General features: G+C 41.5%; 1 protein-coding gene across 1 annotated transcript; it reads right to left on the minus strand.

Annotated features, from left to right (window-relative positions):
- Window positions 1–511: 511 nt before the first annotated feature.
- On the minus strand, window positions 512–18,142 carry LOC139313753 (dimethylaniline monooxygenase [N-oxide-forming] 2-like). The gene is made up of 8 exons (XM_070939199.1): window positions 18,005–18,142; window positions 16,275–16,463; window positions 14,648–14,810; window positions 13,391–13,533; window positions 11,948–12,147; window positions 10,731–11,086; window positions 1,696–1,768; window positions 512–866 (listed from the first exon to the last, which is right to left on the minus strand). The coding sequence occupies exons 1-8, from the start codon at window positions 18,134–18,136 to the stop codon at window positions 512–514; spliced, it is 1,611 nt and encodes a 536-aa protein (XP_070795300.1). The 5' UTR covers window positions 18,137–18,142.
- Between the last annotated feature and the right edge of the window lie 856 nt (window positions 18,143–18,998).

Consider the following 18,998-nt stretch of genomic DNA (forward strand, 5'->3'; position numbering starts at 1 on the left):
AATTTGGAATTTCAGGTTGAAATAGCCAAACTCTGCCCTATATGCAGATATACTCTAGATCAGTGGTTCCCAACCTTTTTTTGGCCATGCCCCACCTAAGCATCTCTAAAATCCTGATCCCCCCTCCCCCCCATGGCATATAATTCTTACTTTACTCAAAAAGAGAACTCTACTCACACGAAGGAAGCCTAAAAGGGCACTAACTTGGTTTAAACAAGATTCAAATTGCCCCCATTAAAAATCAAATTGCCCCCCTGTGGGGCGTGGGCCCCACGTTGGGAACCACTGCTCTAGATTATACTCAGCTTGCAAGTCAAATCACATTTATCAGGGATAATGTCATGGTTTGCCATAATTAATATGTACCAGATACAAGAAGTAGAAAACAAGGCAACCTTTCAGATCATAGATATATACTGTTTATAATTCTTCTATCATGTAGGGAAAATACCACTCAAAACAAGTTCATTTGTAGGAGAAGAAGCAGTTTTCAGACTACTGCAAGTTCAAATTACAGATAAGTTAAGACAATAGTAAGAAGTCCCAAACAGATGAGTGCTTTAATGAAGAAAGAAGGAACCAGAGTTACTTTAGTGTTGGTAGAAGACTGCAGAGGTCGTGTCTTTGTAGGCTTGATAATCCTTTCTCTCTGGGTCAAGATGGTGTTTCTGGCTCCCTCCCACTTTCCAGGACCGGTCAGGCGAAACTGAGTGGCTGAACAAGGTCCAAAATATACTTCCCAGGCCAGCTTTGGATCGGTCAGAAGAAGACTCAGCACCTTGGGCTTCACTCCTAATATGGAAGCCAGTTCATCCATGTAATCAATATACTGCACTATTAAGGAATTGATGTGGCTAGCTGTATACCTAAGAGCAAAAGATAAGTTAGCCTGTTGAAGACCAGATCATAGAATCATAAAATCATAGAATTGTAGGATTAGAAGAGCTCTTGGAGATCTTCTAGTCCAACCCAATTCCTGCCTGAGATCTTGCTTCCTCTTTCTTCCCCCTCTACCAATATATTACAGCCACATATTTAGCATTCTAGTTGAGCTGCAGTGGTAAGTGGTTTCTTGTTCTACACACCAATTAACATGTTAAAATCTTTGTTCTATATGATACGTTTCATCTTTCTTTTACTGTCTGTAGCGTTAATGTTACTATTGTAAAATATCAAAGACTTGTGATAGTAATACTAATACTTTAATTATTGTCTTTATTTTATAGTCTAGAAGTAGATCATTTATTAATTGCAAACTTCACAGTTTTTGTTCTCTAATGCTAGGCTATGGCTGATAATAGATAATAGGGTTACAATAGAATTCGGATGCTTGTAATTTTAGGACATGTGACACACACACATATTTGCTAATCTAATCTAATTAGAGTTGCCTTTGGTGAGCTGGATAGCCATATAAATTTCATTAATAAATAAATAAAATTAAAATATAATCTAATCTAACCCAATCTATGTCCCATCCCTTTCGGCAAGCAGTAAAAAGTTTATAAAATATAAATATAAACTTATAAAATAAGTTTAATATGTAGCTTTACTAAGTTTGTATCCTATGGGTGAGTTTGTGATTGTAATTTTAAATTTTATTCACACAGGCATTTTATATACAAGACCAGAATATTTTCAATTCCAACATTTTGTAGAAATAAGAACATTATATGTACATGATTGATTTCCTACCATTTTTCATTGTATTTGGTCTTCTTAACAATATCAGTCATCATGTCATTTTCTGAAGGTAACTTGCTCAGGCCTGAAAAACAACATCAGTTTAATCTTCTGGTGCCCCCTGTAGCATGAGAAATGCAGAACAGACTGCAGATAGGTAATGCAGATATACAGAACATATTTTGGACTGAACAGAGAAACTGAAGTAGACTGTGTCGTTCCCCAGCATATAACTTTTATACACTGTTGTTGCTCTCTAGCCCCATCTAGTGGGTGGAGGGACAAATATCAAATATATTGTTTGAAGCTGACCCCACTCCTTTACCCATCCACCCTTCATCAAAACAAGTGCACGCTGGGAAACCAGGCTCCATTTCCTTTAGCATTTGGAGAAGGCAAAAGCACAAAGAAGAATCCATCTTAATCTGTGGCACATGTTCATCCAAGGACAAACCCCCATCCCACACACAGAGCATGGCTGGTGAGATTTAAATTGCTTGTATTTATTAATTGTTATATTCAGCAGTAAATCAATACTGTCTATCTTGTATTTGGTTCTCATTGTATGTATCCCTATTTTCCCCAGTTTCACCATATCCTGTTCTTTCAATAAAGCATTCAGATCTATGCACATGGTTTATTTTATTGGAGGATAGGTGGGTTTAGCTGCATGTCGAGCTACACACAGACTAACATGTAATGAGGACAGAACAGACTGTAACTGTGTTCATTACGTGCATAGAGATGTTGGAAATGAGAGTATTTCAATAAAGGTATGGTTATTATTCAATAAAGTGTTGTGGTTATATAGCAAAGCACTAGGAGAATTTTCTGAAGAAGGAATGTAGCTACTCCTGACCTCCAAAAAGAAACCAAAGTAGTAGGATGATGGAGAAGGTGATGCTGGAAACATTGGTTTTCTATACTTGCTGCTATGAGGTAGATGTTTGCAGATCAAACATCTACCTCATAGAGCCTTGGTAGTACAAGGGTTTAAAGCACCCTGTTATTAAGCTGCTTAAGACCAGCTGCCTGCAATTACTGCAGGGTTCGAATCTCGCCAAGGCTCAAGGTTGACTCAGCCTTCCATCCTTTCTAAGGTAGGTGAAATGAGGACCCAGTTTGTGGGGGCAATAAGCTGACTTTGTATAAAATATACAAAAAGGATGAAGGCTATTGCTGAGCACATTGTAAGCCGCCCTGAGTCTTCGGAGAAGGGCGGCATATAAATCAAATTAAAAAAAAAAAAAAAAAAAGATCAAATCTAATAGCCTTACCCAGTATTAAAACTGCAATCCAATGCAGACTTCCTGGGGTATTCAACCACTTAGAACAATGATGGATTGCTTCTGCATAGGTATACAACAATGCATGCCAACATATTCCTTGATAATTTAGAACCACTGCACTTAGCCTCCTGGCTTCAAAATACCAGTTTTGTTTGAAAGATGAACTAGCTCAGGACTGGCTAATTAGCATGAAATAGATTTTCTGTATATCTCAGCTTTCTGTTGAACTGAATACCGGAAGTGGTTCAACACAATAGTTAACTTTACTACTAATATTATATTATATTATATTATATTATATTATATTATATTATATTATATTATATTATATTATATTATATTATAATATTATAATATAATATATTATAATATAATATAATATAATATAATATAATATAATATAATATAATATAATATAATATAATATAATATAATATAATATAATATAATATATAAACATAATATAAACTAAAACACTCCCATATAGCTCCCATCCATTTCAATCAGATGTCAATATATTTCCTTATGGCTTGAAATCACATTCATTAATTTTACATTTCTTTATTCAAATATAAAAGTGTTCTGGCTGCAAAAAAGGTAAATTTTGTTTCTATTCAAACAATAAATACCTCACACACAATACTATAATCTGAGAGTTTAATCCCTTTGATCCAAGAGAATTAAACAAAGCAAGTTATGACCATTGGTTAATTATGTCCAGTTTATCTGTCTACTGGCAACTTTACAAGAGCTCAGCCAGAAGTATTTTGCAGACCAACTGTTAGATCGGCACAGGGAAAGAAAGAAGCAACCAGCAGTGGTCCATTCAGAACCTTTATTCAGCTCAAGAATAAGAACGAGTGGCTGTGCTGCTGGGGCTCTTTTTATACCCTCTGGCAGGCTCAACCGCCCAACGACAGCTGTTTAAATCTCCCGCCGGTGGATTAGCCAATCACCGGCGGGTGTCCTTATAAGGACATAACACTCCTCCCCTCCTAGTCTGAAAAACGTCCATCACAGTCAATCAATGATACGTAGTCACGCAGGTAGGCGGGACGCCTGGTGGTCCTGATGACCTGCGCAGTTCACACTGTGTTTCACCGCCGACCTGGGCAGGTGGGGCTTCTGTCCTCTCCGGCTCCTGATCCGGGGTGGACCGGAGTCCGGCCATCGAGTGTGCGGGCCCTGTCCCAGCACCTCCGGCCGCAACATCTGGAGTTACCCGCTGGTGGCTCTGGTCCTTTCCCTGACCGGAATCTCTGGAACCTCATGGCTGGACATCGCTGTCGATCGGTGGGTGCCAACTGATGTCCGGTAAGTCCATTGGTGTTTCTTTTAACTTTTGTGGTTTCTGCTGATGTTGGGTTGTTGCTGTTTCTGTTGTTGTTGTTGTTGTTGTTGTTGTTTTTGTTGTTGTGTTTCTCATTCTGCGTGCCGGCTTGTTGCGGCGGGTGGCCGACCCCGCCGGGGGGTCTTCCGTCTACCTTGTCGGGTCCGTGCGGATCGACCTCGCCGGGTGGTGTTGGTCAACCCTGTCGGGGTGGTGGTGATGGTCTCCCTCACCGGGTGGAGGTAAGCTGGCCCTGCCAGGGTGTTGTGAGCCTCCCTCCTTGCTTTGTCCCCGGTCTACCCTGCTGTGGCTCCGGTCTCCCTCACCGGGTGTTGTGAGTCAACCTCGCAGGGGGTGTGTGGCTCTCCCTCCCTGGGTTGTCCCCGGTCTACTTTGTTGTCGAGGTGGAGGTCTCCCTCGCTGGGGTGACAGCTGGACCCCTGGTCGGCGCAGTGCTGACTCCCCTCGGGCTGCGGGTACCGGTCTACTTCCCTCGATTGTCGATGGCTTGCCTCGCTGTGGTGGTGCAGGTCTACCTCGTCCGGGGTTGGTGGGCCTACCTCGTAGGGTTGTGGCAGGCCTACCTCATAGGGTTGTGGCAGGCCTACCCTGCAGGGTTGAGGCAGACCTACCTCGTAGGGTTGTGGCAGGCCCACCTCGTCGGGTTGTTGCAGGCCTACCTCTTCGGGGTGTTGTAGGCCTGCCTCGTCGGGTTGGTTTCGACCCGTCTCCCTCCACCTTTTCCGGAGCTGGTCGATGTGATGGCTACAGACCTGTCCATCTTCCAGCTCTACTCGGTAGGACTTCGGGCCGGTTGTGCTCTCTGTTCTCCCCTTCAGCCACTTCGGAGAGCCATGGAAGTTTATCGCAAACACCAGGTCCCCTATGGCGAAAGCGCGAAGCGGGCGGCTGGCCATTGCTGTCACCTCTGGATTGTACTGGGGGTGTAACCGGTCCAAAGGTGACCTCAGCCACCTGCCCATCAACAGTTCGGCCGGGCTTTTTCAGGTGGTGGCATGCGGCATGATGTGCTGGGTGAGGAGGAAGTTGTGTATTCTTTCCTGCCATCTTGGTGAGCGCTTCCTTGGTAAGTCTCACCATTCTTTCAACCTGCCCGTTGCCAGCTGGCCTGTAGGGTGCTGAGAGGGCATGGCGGATGCCCCGTCCGGCCAGGAACTCCTCCATGGTCTTGGATGTGAGTTGAGGCCCGTTGTCAGAGACCAGGACATCTGGCAGCCCGTGCGTTGCGAATAGGCGCCGGAGCGCCCTGATGGTGGCTTCGGACGTGGTAGATGCCATGGGGATGACCTCCAGCCACTTGGAGAATGCGTCCACCACTATCAGGAGGTACTGCCCTTGCATTGGACCCGCGAAGTCAATGTGTACCCTTGCCCAGGGGTTGCTAGGTGTCTCCCATTCCGACGACTGGGCTTGGGCTGGGGCTGGGCGTACCTCTTGGCATGGGTCACATCTGGCGACCCATTCTTCGATGTCTTTGTCCAGGGATGGCCACCAGATGTAACTCCATGCCAGTCCTTTCATCCGCACGATGCCAGGGTGTCCATTGTGGAGCGTTTCCAATGTCTTTCATTGTAGGGAGCTGGGAATCAGCACTTGGTCTCCCCATAGAAGGCAGCCTTTCATCGTGGACAGCTCCTTTTGCTTCTGTGTGAATGGGCTGAATTTTTCTGCCGGTTTTTCAGTTGGCCAGCCTCGCAGGACCCAGGAAGTGACCTGTTTGAGGATGGGGTCCCTCTGGGTGTGGGCTGCCACGTCAGCTGATATAACTGGACAGTCTCTGTTGGCGTCGATGTGGAGGAGGCTAAGCGTGGGTGCGGGATCTTCTACAGGGTCTTTAGAGGGGCACCTGCTTAGCGCGTCTGCATTCCCTATGGATGTCCTGGGTTTGTGGATCAGCCTGTAGTCATAGCCGGCCAAGAAGATTGCCCAACGTGTCATTCTGGGCGACATGAATGTCGGGGTGGGTTTGTCCCCCGCCAATAGTCCCAACAGCGGCTTATGGTCCGTGATGACCATGAAAGTCCTGCCATACAGATATTCATGGAAGCGCTTGATGCCAGCCACAATGGCCAAGGCTTCCTTGTCCAGCTGGCTATAGTTCCTCTTGGTGCTGGACATCGTCTTCGAGAAGTATGCGATTGGAGCTTCTGAGCCATCTGGGAGTTGGTGGCTTAGGACTGCTCCAATTCCATATGGTGAGGCATCGCAGGTCAGCAGTAGTGGTAGCGTCTCATGATATTGAATGAGCATGCTGTCCGAGGAAAGTAGCCCTTTGATGGTTTTGAAGGCTGTTTCCTCTTCTTTCCCCCATCTCCATGGTACCGCTTTCCCCAACAGGCGATGGAGTGGCTCAGCAGCTGTGGCCTTCTGTTTTAAAAAGACACTGTAAAAATTCAGTAGTCCCAAGAAGGCCTGAAGCTCCGCTTTGTTTTGGGGGGCTGGAGCTTCGTGGATAGCTTTGACCTTGGATTTAGTGGGGTGTATGCCAGTGCCATCTATGAGATAGCCCAGGAACTCGACCTCCTGGACCCCAATGATGCACTTATCTCTCCTGACTCTCAAACCCTTCTCCTTGAAGCGCTGGAGAAGTTGCTTCAATCGCTCAAGCAGCTGGGTTTTAGAGTGCCCGGAGATTAAGACATCATCAAAGTACAGCACTACCCCTGGAATGCCTTGGAGAAGGCATTCCAACATAGATTGGAAGATTCCTGGGGCTGCACTGACTCCAAATTGGAGGCGGTTGCACTTAAAAGCACCCCTGTGGGTGACAATAGTCTGAGCCTCCGCTGTTTTTTCGTCTACTGGCAGTTGCTGGTAAGCCTGGGCCAAGTCCAGTTTAGCAAATATTGTCCCACTCCCAAGTGAGTGCAGCAGATGTTGCACCACTGGGACTGGGTATGTGCTCTGTTGCAAAGCCTTGTTGATCAAACACTTGTAGTCGGCACAGATGCGCACAGATCCATCATGCTTCATGGGAGTCACAATGGGGGTCTCCCATGTCGCATGATCGATGGGCTCCAGTACGCCTTGGGCTATCAGCTTATCTAGCTGGGCATCTACTTTCGGCCTCAAGGCAAACGGAACTCTGCGGGACTTAAGCCTAATTGGTGCAATTGACTTATCTAAATTGAAGGAAATGGGTTTCCCCACAAATTTCCCCAGCTTACCATCAAAGACTTCCTTGAACTCTTCGAGGAGGGTGTCGAGTTCGTCCTTCCGAATTTGATTGGCCCCTTTGATTTCAAGCCCTAGTGGCTTGAACCACTCCATGCCTAGTGGGTTCGGGCGGCTGTGTTCCACAATGGTGATGGGGAACTCGCGGTAGGAAATCTGGAGCGACGTTCTCCCCAGGACTCTGATCGGATTTCCTTCAAAGTCGACCAGTCTTGACCGTAGAGGCTTCAGGTCCTTTTTGCAGACCCCAGGCTTGAGGCGCTTTAGCTGTCACCAGTCCATGATGGAGTAGATCGAGCCCGAGTCTACCTCCATGGAGCATGGTGTCCCTTCCACGTGCACAGTCACGTGGCACTTGGTGGCGGTGTCGTCGTCGTCTGAGAAGTCAATGGTTGTCTGATGGACTGCTCTCCTCCAGTTGCCGTCGCTTTCTCCGCGTCTGGGTTGGTAGGAGGACCGTCTAGATGATCTCGTGTAGTCTTCGCGATTTTCGCGGCGGGCGATGGCTGGACGGTTCTGGGGCTGGATCCTCGGCTCTGCAGGCTTCGGTGATGTGACCCCTCTTGTTGCAGTGTCTGCAGGTCGCATCCCTCCATCTGCATTTAGCCCTGGCATGGTCCCCTCTGCAGCTGGCGCAACGCTCCGCCCGGTTGCCATGTTGAGTGGTTTCCCGCCTCGGGGATCTGGAGACTTTGTGAACGGCCATCTCCTCCTCTGATTCCGATCCAGCTGCCGATTCTTCCGTGGAGGATAGGGGTGGTTTGTGGATCTTGTGGATCCCTTTGGCCCTTAACATCGTGGCTGCCACTTTCTCGGATGTTTCAGCAGCTGTGGCTTCCTCCACGACATCTTTGAGCACCAACTTTTTCCTGCTCAAAAATTTCTTCTGCAAGGCTCTGTCCCTCATGCCAAAAACAATGCGGACGCTGATTGCATTGTCCACATTGTCGAATTCGCAGTTGGCAGCTATTTGGCATAGGGCGGCCACGAATTCTTTGATCGATTCACCTTCTTTCTGGTCTCTCTGGTGGAAGATGAAACGATTTGCAACCGGCGTTCCCGTCGGTGCGTAGTGATCCTGCAAGATTTGTTGCAGGTCAGCCCACGACATCTCCTCAATGTCCCTTGGCGCCACGAGATCAACGGCCATCTCCAGGACTTCAGTGCCACAGTGGGCCAGGAACAGTCCTCTTCTCCGGTCATCGTCTATGTCCTTGATGTTGTTGCCTCTCAGGAACTGGCGAAACTGGATCATGTAGGATGTCCACTTCTCCCTTCCTGGCCGGAAAGGGGTGAGGGTCAGCAACGCGGTTTCTTGTGATGCCATGTTGCTGGTGGCTTCAATAGTGTGACTTCAGCTCTAGTGACTAGCTCTTCTTAGTTGGCTCTGTGCCACGAGGTTCGTCGCTTGGTTCTTTGAATCCTTCGTCGCCAGTGTTAGATCGGCGCAGGGAAAGAAAGACACGACCAGCAGTGGTCCATTCAGAACCTTTATTCAGCTCAAGAATAAGAACGAGCGGCTGTGCTGCCGGGGCTCTTTTTATACACTCCGGCAGGCTCAGCCGCCCAATGACAGCTGTTTAAATCTCCCACCGGTGGATTAGCCAACTACAGGCGGGTGTCCTTATAAGGACATAACACCAACCACCCAGTAGTTTGTTGGTTTTTTTTACTTAATGCCAGGTGTGATGGGTCCTGGGGCCATTTGCAGTGCACCAGGGCTAGGAGAAATAACTTTTCTAAAAATATATGTGAAATGACCTTATTTGAAATTGCAGAACAATTTTGGTAGAGTTTCACTTATGTTTCATTTGTATACTGTAATTCTTCCTTGGTTATTGAGTCTTATAAAATGATTCTCAAGTATCAAAATGAAATGTTAATTATGAAAAATTCTCCCTTTGAAAAATGAATTATGCCTTTCTGTGGTACATAGAAGACATAGCACTAAAGAGAAATTTTCTAACAGTAAGGGCAATCAACCAATGGAAAAGCTTGCATTCAGAAGTGGGTGCTCCAACACTGGAGGCTTTTAAGAAGAACCATTTGTCTAAACTACTATAGGGTCTCCTGCTTGAGCAATAGGTTGGACTAGAAGACCTCCAAGCCCCTTCCAACTCTGTTATACTGTTACATGATCTAACATGAAAGCATTATAGGGATTTTTTTTTCAAAATATGGATTATTTTATGGTGTTACAGGTATTGTTGCAGAATGTAAACTGCTTCATGTAGACCTGTCTCTTGCAAATGGCGAATCATCATCATCGTTGTTGTTGTTGTTATATATTTTATTCATTAAACATGAAACTCAGTCAACTGAACTTTATTGTTATTATTGTTGTTGTTGTTGTTGTTGTTGTTGTTGTTGTTGTTATGTCCTACCTTTTATATATTTTGGTGAACTCAAGATGATGAGCACACCTAATATTCTTGCTTCCTCTTTTCCTCATAACTGTTGTTGGAAACAGAGCTGGGAACTGAGCACCTGTTTCCTGAACAATGTACAAGCAGCTGAGGGGACATTTGCTGATAACTGGGGGATGGCCTGGGTGGGGGGGTGGAAGGGAACTTTCCTTTGTGTTATTTGCACAGGAAAAACTCCAATTCAGCTTACACTACTTCTGTAACCATTTCAGCTTCAGTAAAGTATATTCTTGGCAAAGCAAATGATCACGAGTTTTCTTCACTAGATGACTGAGTGGAATGGTTGACAACTGGTTTTCATGCTAAAGGAATCCTAGAATTCACATTCTCCTGGTTTCTAGACTAGCACCTTCACTACTACATCAAACTACTTACTGGATTGGATGAACAATGATAACATTATGACGGGGATAATCCCAAGAAGTTTCCTTGTTAGTCTTTTTGCTGTCTACATATATTATGTTACATCAGAGGTGGGGAACTATGACTCTTTTATGACCTGTGAACTTCAGCCCCAGAATTCCTGAGCCAACGTGGCTGGCTCAGGAATTCTGAGAGTTGAAATCCACAAGTCATAAAAGGATCATAGTTCCTTACCTCTGTGTTGGTCATGTACACCAATACAATTGGTCACATGCAAACATTTAGTACAGCTGAAGATTACCTTCATGGACACACAAAGATATATTACATGGCTTTCTTGTTCTTATACAAAAGAGGGAGTTGATTATATTAACCAGCAGTGCAACCTTCAAACCAAGCAAAACATCAATCATTTTTTTTTATTTTTTTTATATTCTCTCTTACCTTTGAAGATTCTTGTGGCCCAGCGAACTTGGAGCTCAGATATAGGCATAGTGGCTCCTATAGGTTTGATGAAGCCAATCACAGCTAATGTGTGCTTTTCCAAGTGTGGTGGGAAAACATATTTATATAGTGAGAGTTCATTTGTTTGGGTCCTGAGGATAGTGTCCTGAGTGTAGGGAAAGGAGAACTTGTATCCTGTAGCAAATATTACCATATCAATATTTTCTTCTGTGCTACCATCTTCAAAGATCACACCTCTTTCAGTGAACTTCTTCACATGTGGTTTCATTAGCACCCTGCCAGCAATTATAGCATTTGGTAGATCATCGCCCATAATTGGGCTCTTACTTAGGAACCTGCAAAATAAAGGAAAAAAAACCACACTAGTCATATTTTACTCCAGAACATGTGCTTATTAGCCTTAAATGACCATTTGAAAAAAAAGGGGGGGTTAAATAAGATACTGTAAATGATCATCTTAGATGTTTTTCAAACAGGCCAAGAAAGCACAGCCTTGGTAAAGAAAAGCTCATTTATGTCAGAGGTGTAATTCAGTGTATGGTGATGTATTCTCTTTACCCATGTATTTATACAAAGTATAAAGTATACTATTTACTGACTTTGCATTTTTATAACAGTTTTGTCCAATTGTTTTCTGTTTTTACATTCTTGTTGACTTCTTTTCTGTATGCAATGCCACATTTTGGGAATATATTTTACAGCAAAATAATGAAATGGCAGAAAATGGAGCTTCAGTTTAGAGACCCTGGAAGTGCATTTTTCTCAGGGAACCTTTGGATAACATCACCTTTATCTTCATAACCACCACAGCTAGAATCAGAAGAGCTGAAATTGACAGAGTAATTTCTATGCAGGCTTTCAGCTTTTTTGTAAAAGGTGTAAAGGTAAAAAAAAATAATTATGAATGAAGAAAAGTCACAAGATACAGAATTAGGTACAGAAACCAGAATGTCAGGTTTCAATTTTTTAAAAAAATGTTTCTAATCTTTGAGGCTATAACTAAATATTTAAATATATGTGGGAATGGGGACATTGCAGATGCTACAGGAGCTGTAGGATATTTCTAAGATCCAGAGCTGAGACCTACTCCACTTTCTCCACTTTTAATTTGCTCCTAAAATGGAGTTAATATTTACTTTAATGTATATATTCCATGTCTTCCTAAGTGTCACAGTATGGAGAAATTCCACCCTTACCTGTGCTGGGGCTTTACACCATAGTTCTCATGGTTAAATTTCATATTCAGCTTCTTCTCTCCCCATTGGTTTATCAGCGCCACAGGAAGTTTATGGAAAAGGAGATTTTTGAAATGTGTAAAATGCACTACATCAAAAGGATACCCACCATCAGAGACTCGGTTGATCACCCAAGCACCAGTTCTAGTACTCAGAAAGACCTGGGGAAGGAGAAAGGGAAATCATAACTCCTTCCCCAGCCTTGTAATACAAAACATAAACTTAGCGAACAAAATGGAGACTGAACCCCTTTCCCGCCATCTTTTGAAAATAACCAAGGTCAACTCAGTTCTTCTCTTTGCCTAATCCCATCAGAACCAAAATGACCTCCCTACTTCAGACCAAGGTCCCTGTAATCCCATCTAGACCAAAGAATAGCAGCTTCCTTCCCAGCTCACAGTATGGCCCAAGGGCAACCCTTTCAAAGAACGTGCAACCTAGAGAAACCCCAATTCTCCTTCACAATGAAGTTCCTCACTCTGCTGACCTTCTGAAAGGCCCATTTTGCCTAATAGCAGTAATCCCAAGTACCAACAAGGGCCTGCCTAGCTACCCAAAACTAACCAGCAAATGAGATCCCTGGGATTTCCTACCTTGCAGCCCTCAATCTCTATAAAAATCTTTGCTTTTCCATTGTTCAGGGTTCCTCTTTCTTTTAAAGTAGGTACTCAATGATCATTGCAATGAACATGATTCTTCTCTTCAGTGTTGTGTGCCTTTCTTTGGCAAAAATGAAAACAAAAACCCACAACAGCCCATTCTTCCTTCCATTCAGTCCCAAGGGACAACAGTGAGTGCCAATATATTTTCCTAAGAGTGGAAAGGAGACTGTCTACTGTCAACCTCACCCCATTCCTAAGAGGTCTTTAAGGGATGTGCATAAGCACACCAGCGTGCCTACCATCCCTGTCCTAATGTTCCTTTTTATTTGTATCCATTTCATGTATTCAGCGTTATGTTTATACCGTACTTGTATCTGTTATTTAATACATGCTTGACGAAAATAAATAAATAAATAAATTACGTGGGGGATGTTCAGCAAAAAAAGAGACAGAGAAGAATCTTGTTCTCAACCTTTGATGTTCCTCCTCTCCCTGGTTTCCAAGCCACTAGGACCATCTTTCAGTAAGGAAAGCATATTTGATGTAAAGTATTGCAAAACCCTCCAGTCTCACTGACAAACATTCAACTTTCATTCACAGATATTACTAACAATTTCATTATTTAATAAATAATTTAATAATGCATTCACATGTATTACTAAATGATAGAATTAGTCTCTGAAATGCTATTCCCCCCACCCCAAGCAACAAATGAACCCTGGTAGTATTTGAGCTCAAAACCTGACAAAATTACCTGCTGTTATCATCAGATTCAAAACAAACTTGTTTAAATACACTGTACCTGCTTTGTGATATGGCTGAGGTCAATAGCAATTTCTATTCCAGAATTTCCCATGCCTATGATGAGGATTTGTTGGTCCTGGTATTTTTCAGGATTCTTATATGCCGAACTGTGAATGATTTCCCCCTTAAATTTCTCAACACCTGGAAAAAAAAATAAGGATCCATCTTTGCAAAGCTGAACAAAGCATACCTTTGTTGGAAGACTGGGAAAAAAATGTCAACATAGGGGCTGGATTTGAGATGAACTTTAAGAAGAATTGTCATGGTTAGATTATTAGTTTATTCGATTATTATTAATGTCACATTATTGCCTGAGAAGTCCCATTCTCGATACTTGTTCATACAATTGTCAGAAATGACCCACAGATATTGGACAGAATGATGATGATTCTTGTAGCTTTTAAATAATAACTAGGGATTAGTTTCAAGGTTGGGATGAGAAATACACTAAAGCCCAACTATTTTTGCATTCTTATTATCACTATACAATGTTAGTAAGGGCACTCTATCTATGCTGTAGTACTCTGGATTCAGAAACCCTAAATAATATATACTAAATTCAATCCCTCCCTCCCCGCCTCTCTATCTTGTGTCAAAAATTAGCACCCTAAGTCAAATCAATAATGCTTTACTGAATACCACAAAGATTGAACTGGCTTACAAGAAAGTCAATGTTGCTGTGTGGATGAAGGGCCCTAACCCCTCCTCTAGAAAAAAAAAGTAGCTTTTTTTTAAAAAAAAATGATATGGACTCAAGACTAATTAGACATATTGATACAAAAACAAGAAAGTTAATGACCATGAAGTTTGCTTTTCACTCAAGAAGTGATATTGGCAGGCTCACTTTGCCAGAAGTAAAGGTGAGAGGAAATTACTCTAGATAAAACAAACAAGGTAAGAAGAAAAATACAGCTTGAGTTATTATACTGCATCAAGCACAGTAAGAAACTGCTAATGGTAGATGTTTGTAGGAAAAAAAAACACTACTGAAGACTACAAAATTTTTTAAAAAAAGATTTTATGTCATGTAATATATATTTTTATATATGTATACATTGAAAATCAGAAAAACCAAGCCAGGAAGACAATACAAAACTCTGTGAATATGTCCAGGAAAACACCACATGTTGAACTCAATTTAAAAGAGATCTGAGTTTACACCTAATGAATAATGGAATGAAACATATTATTGTTTTGCAAGTTCTGCTTGAATCAGCATTCTCAATTAGGTTATAAGAAAATCATAATTGCCTACCTAGAAATGAATCCAGAGGAAAATAAGGTTGTGCATGGAGGCCTGTGCAAAGTAGAACAGCATCAAAGACAGCTGATTCCTGCCTCCCGTTCATTTCTGTTACAATTTCCCACTGTCCAGTGATGGGGAAATCTGTGTGTTTCCTTAAATGACAGACTTGAGCCTTAAAATAAAAGATACTTCCTTTTAGATTCAGGTTTATGGTTTTTTTTTTTTAAAAAAAAAAACAGTGATAAGTGAAGCAGTTGAAGTAAAGATAAGACAGAGAACAAGGCTGGTTCAGAATATCCAGAAATATACTTGCTTAATTCTCACTGCTAATATTCCTCTATGGACTTCATCAGTTCTAGAATAGAGACTAGCTTTATGCACATACTCAAATGGAGTATGGAACCAGGTGCCCCTTAGGAATCAAGCATATGAATATTTGGGGTGATCTAATAAACCAAAAACTGAAAGTCACTGTTATCTCCGGTATCTACTACAAGGTCTCTTGGTGACTCCTGAATGATCTGTATCTTTTGGCCTGCTTGATCAAGTCTGTCACCTTGCACATAATTATAGTGGTTCAGTAGTTCTTAAACTGGGGGTTAATTACCCAAGGATTTAATTTGAGTATATCCTAGGGATAATGGAACAGGTTATAATAGTTTATTTGTGAATTGAGGATCTGGTTTGGGCTATTGAGATGCTTATATAAAACAACAAAGGCTGTGTTCCATTTGCTTTTTAACAAATGATGCTATTCAGACCAGGAAAAGAGTAATTTGATCAAACAGTTTAAGGACTCCCTCTGCAGAAGCACTATGATAATGGCTTGAATTGTTACTTACTTGTTAATTATTAATTATAAATAATTACAAATGGGACTTCTTGTAGTAAGTTTACAGGTAAGAGAAAATTCTAGATGGGGGGCTGTCAAACTCGCAGTCTGTGGGCCCAATGTGTCATGCGCTGGCCACGTCCACACCCGGTTTCGCAAAGGGGGAAAAAGTCCTGATATGTCATGTGACAGTGCCGTGACGATGTGAATTTGACATCCCTGCTCTAGATACAAGATGCAGGTTTGGTCTTTTTCTCTTGGATTTACCAAAATCTGATTTAGGATTAGACAAAATTATCCAAGTCCCTGGCTAGCAGGAACTTGCTCAGATAGAAACCAGTACCTGACATGTTCCAAAGTTCTAAGAGAGTTACAAAAAGTTTACTATATTCTTATCTTTCTTTGTTTTCTCTTTCTCTTTTTCCTTTTTTCTGAAATTTCTACTCTTTCTTTTTATTTTGTATCTTTTTATTGTTGTAATTATAATCTTTAGTAAAATTTCTATTAAAAATGCAAGTTCTAAGAGAGTTACAGGCAGCACCTTGAGGAAGAATGTCGTTTTATTGTCTTGTGGGGAAGAGCAATTGTGGAAACGCTCATAAAAGCTGATTCTTAGAAAATGATATTTTTCTAGAGTTTTATCTTTTGAATTTTCACTATTACACTTTGCTAATTCCATTTTACATGACATAGCTGTTCGAAGGGCTTTTTATAGTTACCTCTGCATTTTGTATCTTGTAACTATATTTACTACCAAGATGTCCACTCATCCTCCCACCAAAATCTTGATTCTCAGTTTCTTACCTTGAAATGTATGTACTTAATCAAATCAAACTGCTTTGCATACATCCTAAAGTACTCCATCATTTTACTATGATGCACATAGTTTGGGTATTCCTCGGGAAAAGGAAAATCACTAAAACTCATCAACTCCTTTGAACTATTTGTAGTCAATGATTTGTAAATGCTGCTGTGGCCTTCAGTGACATGTTCCTGAAAGAAATTTGTCATGTTAATAAGAGGGGTTTTATAGACAAGATATTTGAGATATTTATTTTGAAGGCAGATCAATATGGCCTTGGCCTAAATTGTTGACCATGAATCCTCGCTATGATTTCTTGTCTAATTTATGTTTTCTTCAAATCCCAATAGTACTTTGAAAACACATTCTAACTATATACATATTGGAAATGAAAAAAAAAAAATAGCACAAGATATCAAGTTCCAATGTATTTAACTATTAACTATTTATTTAACCATGGTCAACGACCAAAACATTAAAAAAAGATCATACACAATGGCTGAATGCAGCTAAGACAGTGCCTTAGTCATATAAACTTAAAGCTTTAGTCATATAAGCTTAAACCTCTAAAACAGTGGTTCTCAACCTGTGGGTCGGGACCCCTTTGGGGGTCGAACGACCCTTTCACAGGGGTCGCCTAAGGCCATTGGAAAACACATATTTTCAATGGTTTTAGGAATAATTTTATGGTTGGGGGTCACCACAACATGAGGAACTGTATTAAAGGGTCGTGGTATTAGGAAGGATGAGAACCACTGCTCTAAAACTTAAACCTTTAGACTTAGAATCACATGCATGCACATAGACATAGAGGCACACATGCATAACTATATACCTAAAAGAGTCACATTTTGGCACAAACTGAGAAACAAAACTCAACATATTGTCTCTGTTCCCATCTGTTGGTCGAAAAGACAGGATACGGCTGGCTGTTTCTAGAGCACTTCAGATTTACAAAAAAGGAAACACATTTGTTCATATAGCATTGTGTTAATTTAAAATAATCCGAAGAGGCTGCTGAAAGCCTGTTTATTTAAATTGTAGAATCAGAAGATTTGGGCCACAAAAAGTTCTCTTCAGGAAAGCTTCTGAAACTTCTGATTTTCATGCTAAATATAATAGTTAAAAATGCACACAATCTGAACACAAATAGTAAAATAGTCAAAAGCTCCCCAACTATACAAATTTTACCTCAATTTTTCCTTTTCATTTTACTGATGTTGCACTGATGATCAAATGGTAGCTCAGCTACCTCATATTTGGATATTACAAGGTAGTTATTTTTATTTACTATTTATTTCTCTTCTTTCCCATCCATATAATTAATAATTAATCAACTAGGTATCCCTTGATAGATAAAAGGAGAAATGTCACCCTAATGAGCAGAGTCCAAAGTAGGAGATTCTCGAAGAAAAGTTATTTGCTGAGAGAAAAAGGAATACAGTAGAACCTCTGGTCACGAACGCTTCTGACGACAACAAAAAAAAATCACTTTTTTTTCCGCGGCTCAGTTCCCCTTCCGCGCCATTTTTTCTGTAAGTGCCAAATTTCCAAAATTAAGTTTAGGTCATGACCAAATTGGTTTGCGACCAAAGTTATGGAATTAATTATGGTTGTGACCAGAGGTTCTACTGTATTTGGTTGTTGAGGAACAACAAAAAAGAAATATTCTAGTGAGGCTGGTAAATGGGTTAGTTACAGAACAATCAATATTGCCTATGAGAAAACATACCTGGAATCTCCATAGCCCCCCTATATCTTCATTTCTCTCAAAACATGTTGGCTGAAGACCCTCATCCAAACAGCATTTAATGGCTGTAAGGCCACTCGCCCCAGCTCCGATGATGGCTACTCTTTTGGCCATTCTGTTCTGCAACAGGGAGGAATGAGCCATTATATTTTTCTTTCACACATTCTTAAAAATTATATAAATTTGAACAAATCAAATCAATACACAGCAAACAACACATAACCACAGCCTGTACAACTAACATATGTGGAACAAATTGGAGAATTAATATGTTGCCAAAGTAGATTACAGTTGTATTTCCACCAGTGAAAGTCTGGAAAAATCATGCAGGATTCTATATTTATTTTTAATCAATGCACACACTTGGAAAATTCTTCATTTTGATTTAGGAGACAACAGTGGCACATTTGTGTAGCTCTGTAAAAATAAAAATAAAAATTCAGTCTATGTTTAAGTCAGCTTAAAGTTTTGCTGCCATGTTTGTCATATCCTCAATTTATTGCCACAATTGAGACCAGAATTCCATTGTTAAGTAAGACAGTTGTTAAGTGAGTTGCACCCAATTTTACAACCTTTTTCACCATGATTATTAAGAAAATCACTTGTAGTTAAATTAATAACACTGTTGTTAAGTGAACCTGGCTTCCCCCATTGACTGGTTGTTGGAAAGTGCCTGGGAAGGTCGCAAATGGAGATCACATCAGCCTGAGACAAATACCTGCCAATTGCCAAGTGTCCAAATTTTGATCATGTGATTGTGCTGCAAGGTTGTAAGTGTGAGTGCCAGTTGTATCTCATTTTTCTAGCGCTGCTGTAACTTCGAACAGTCACTAAATGAATGGTTATAACTCAAGGCTATTTATATATTGATCTTTTCCCTTAAGGCTTCTACACTCTCCAAGCAAGCAGATGGAGTAAGACAATTGTCTTCCTTCAGCTTCTTCTTTTAACTCAATAAGAGTGCCCTCTTAGAAAG

This window comes from Pituophis catenifer, unplaced genomic scaffold (genome assembly GCF_029215685.1).
Source record: "Pituophis catenifer annectens isolate HBS135680 unplaced genomic scaffold, rPitCat1.0.hap2 SCAF_3, whole genome shotgun sequence".
Classification (NCBI taxonomy): domain Eukaryota; kingdom Metazoa; phylum Chordata; class Lepidosauria; order Squamata; family Colubridae; genus Pituophis; species Pituophis catenifer.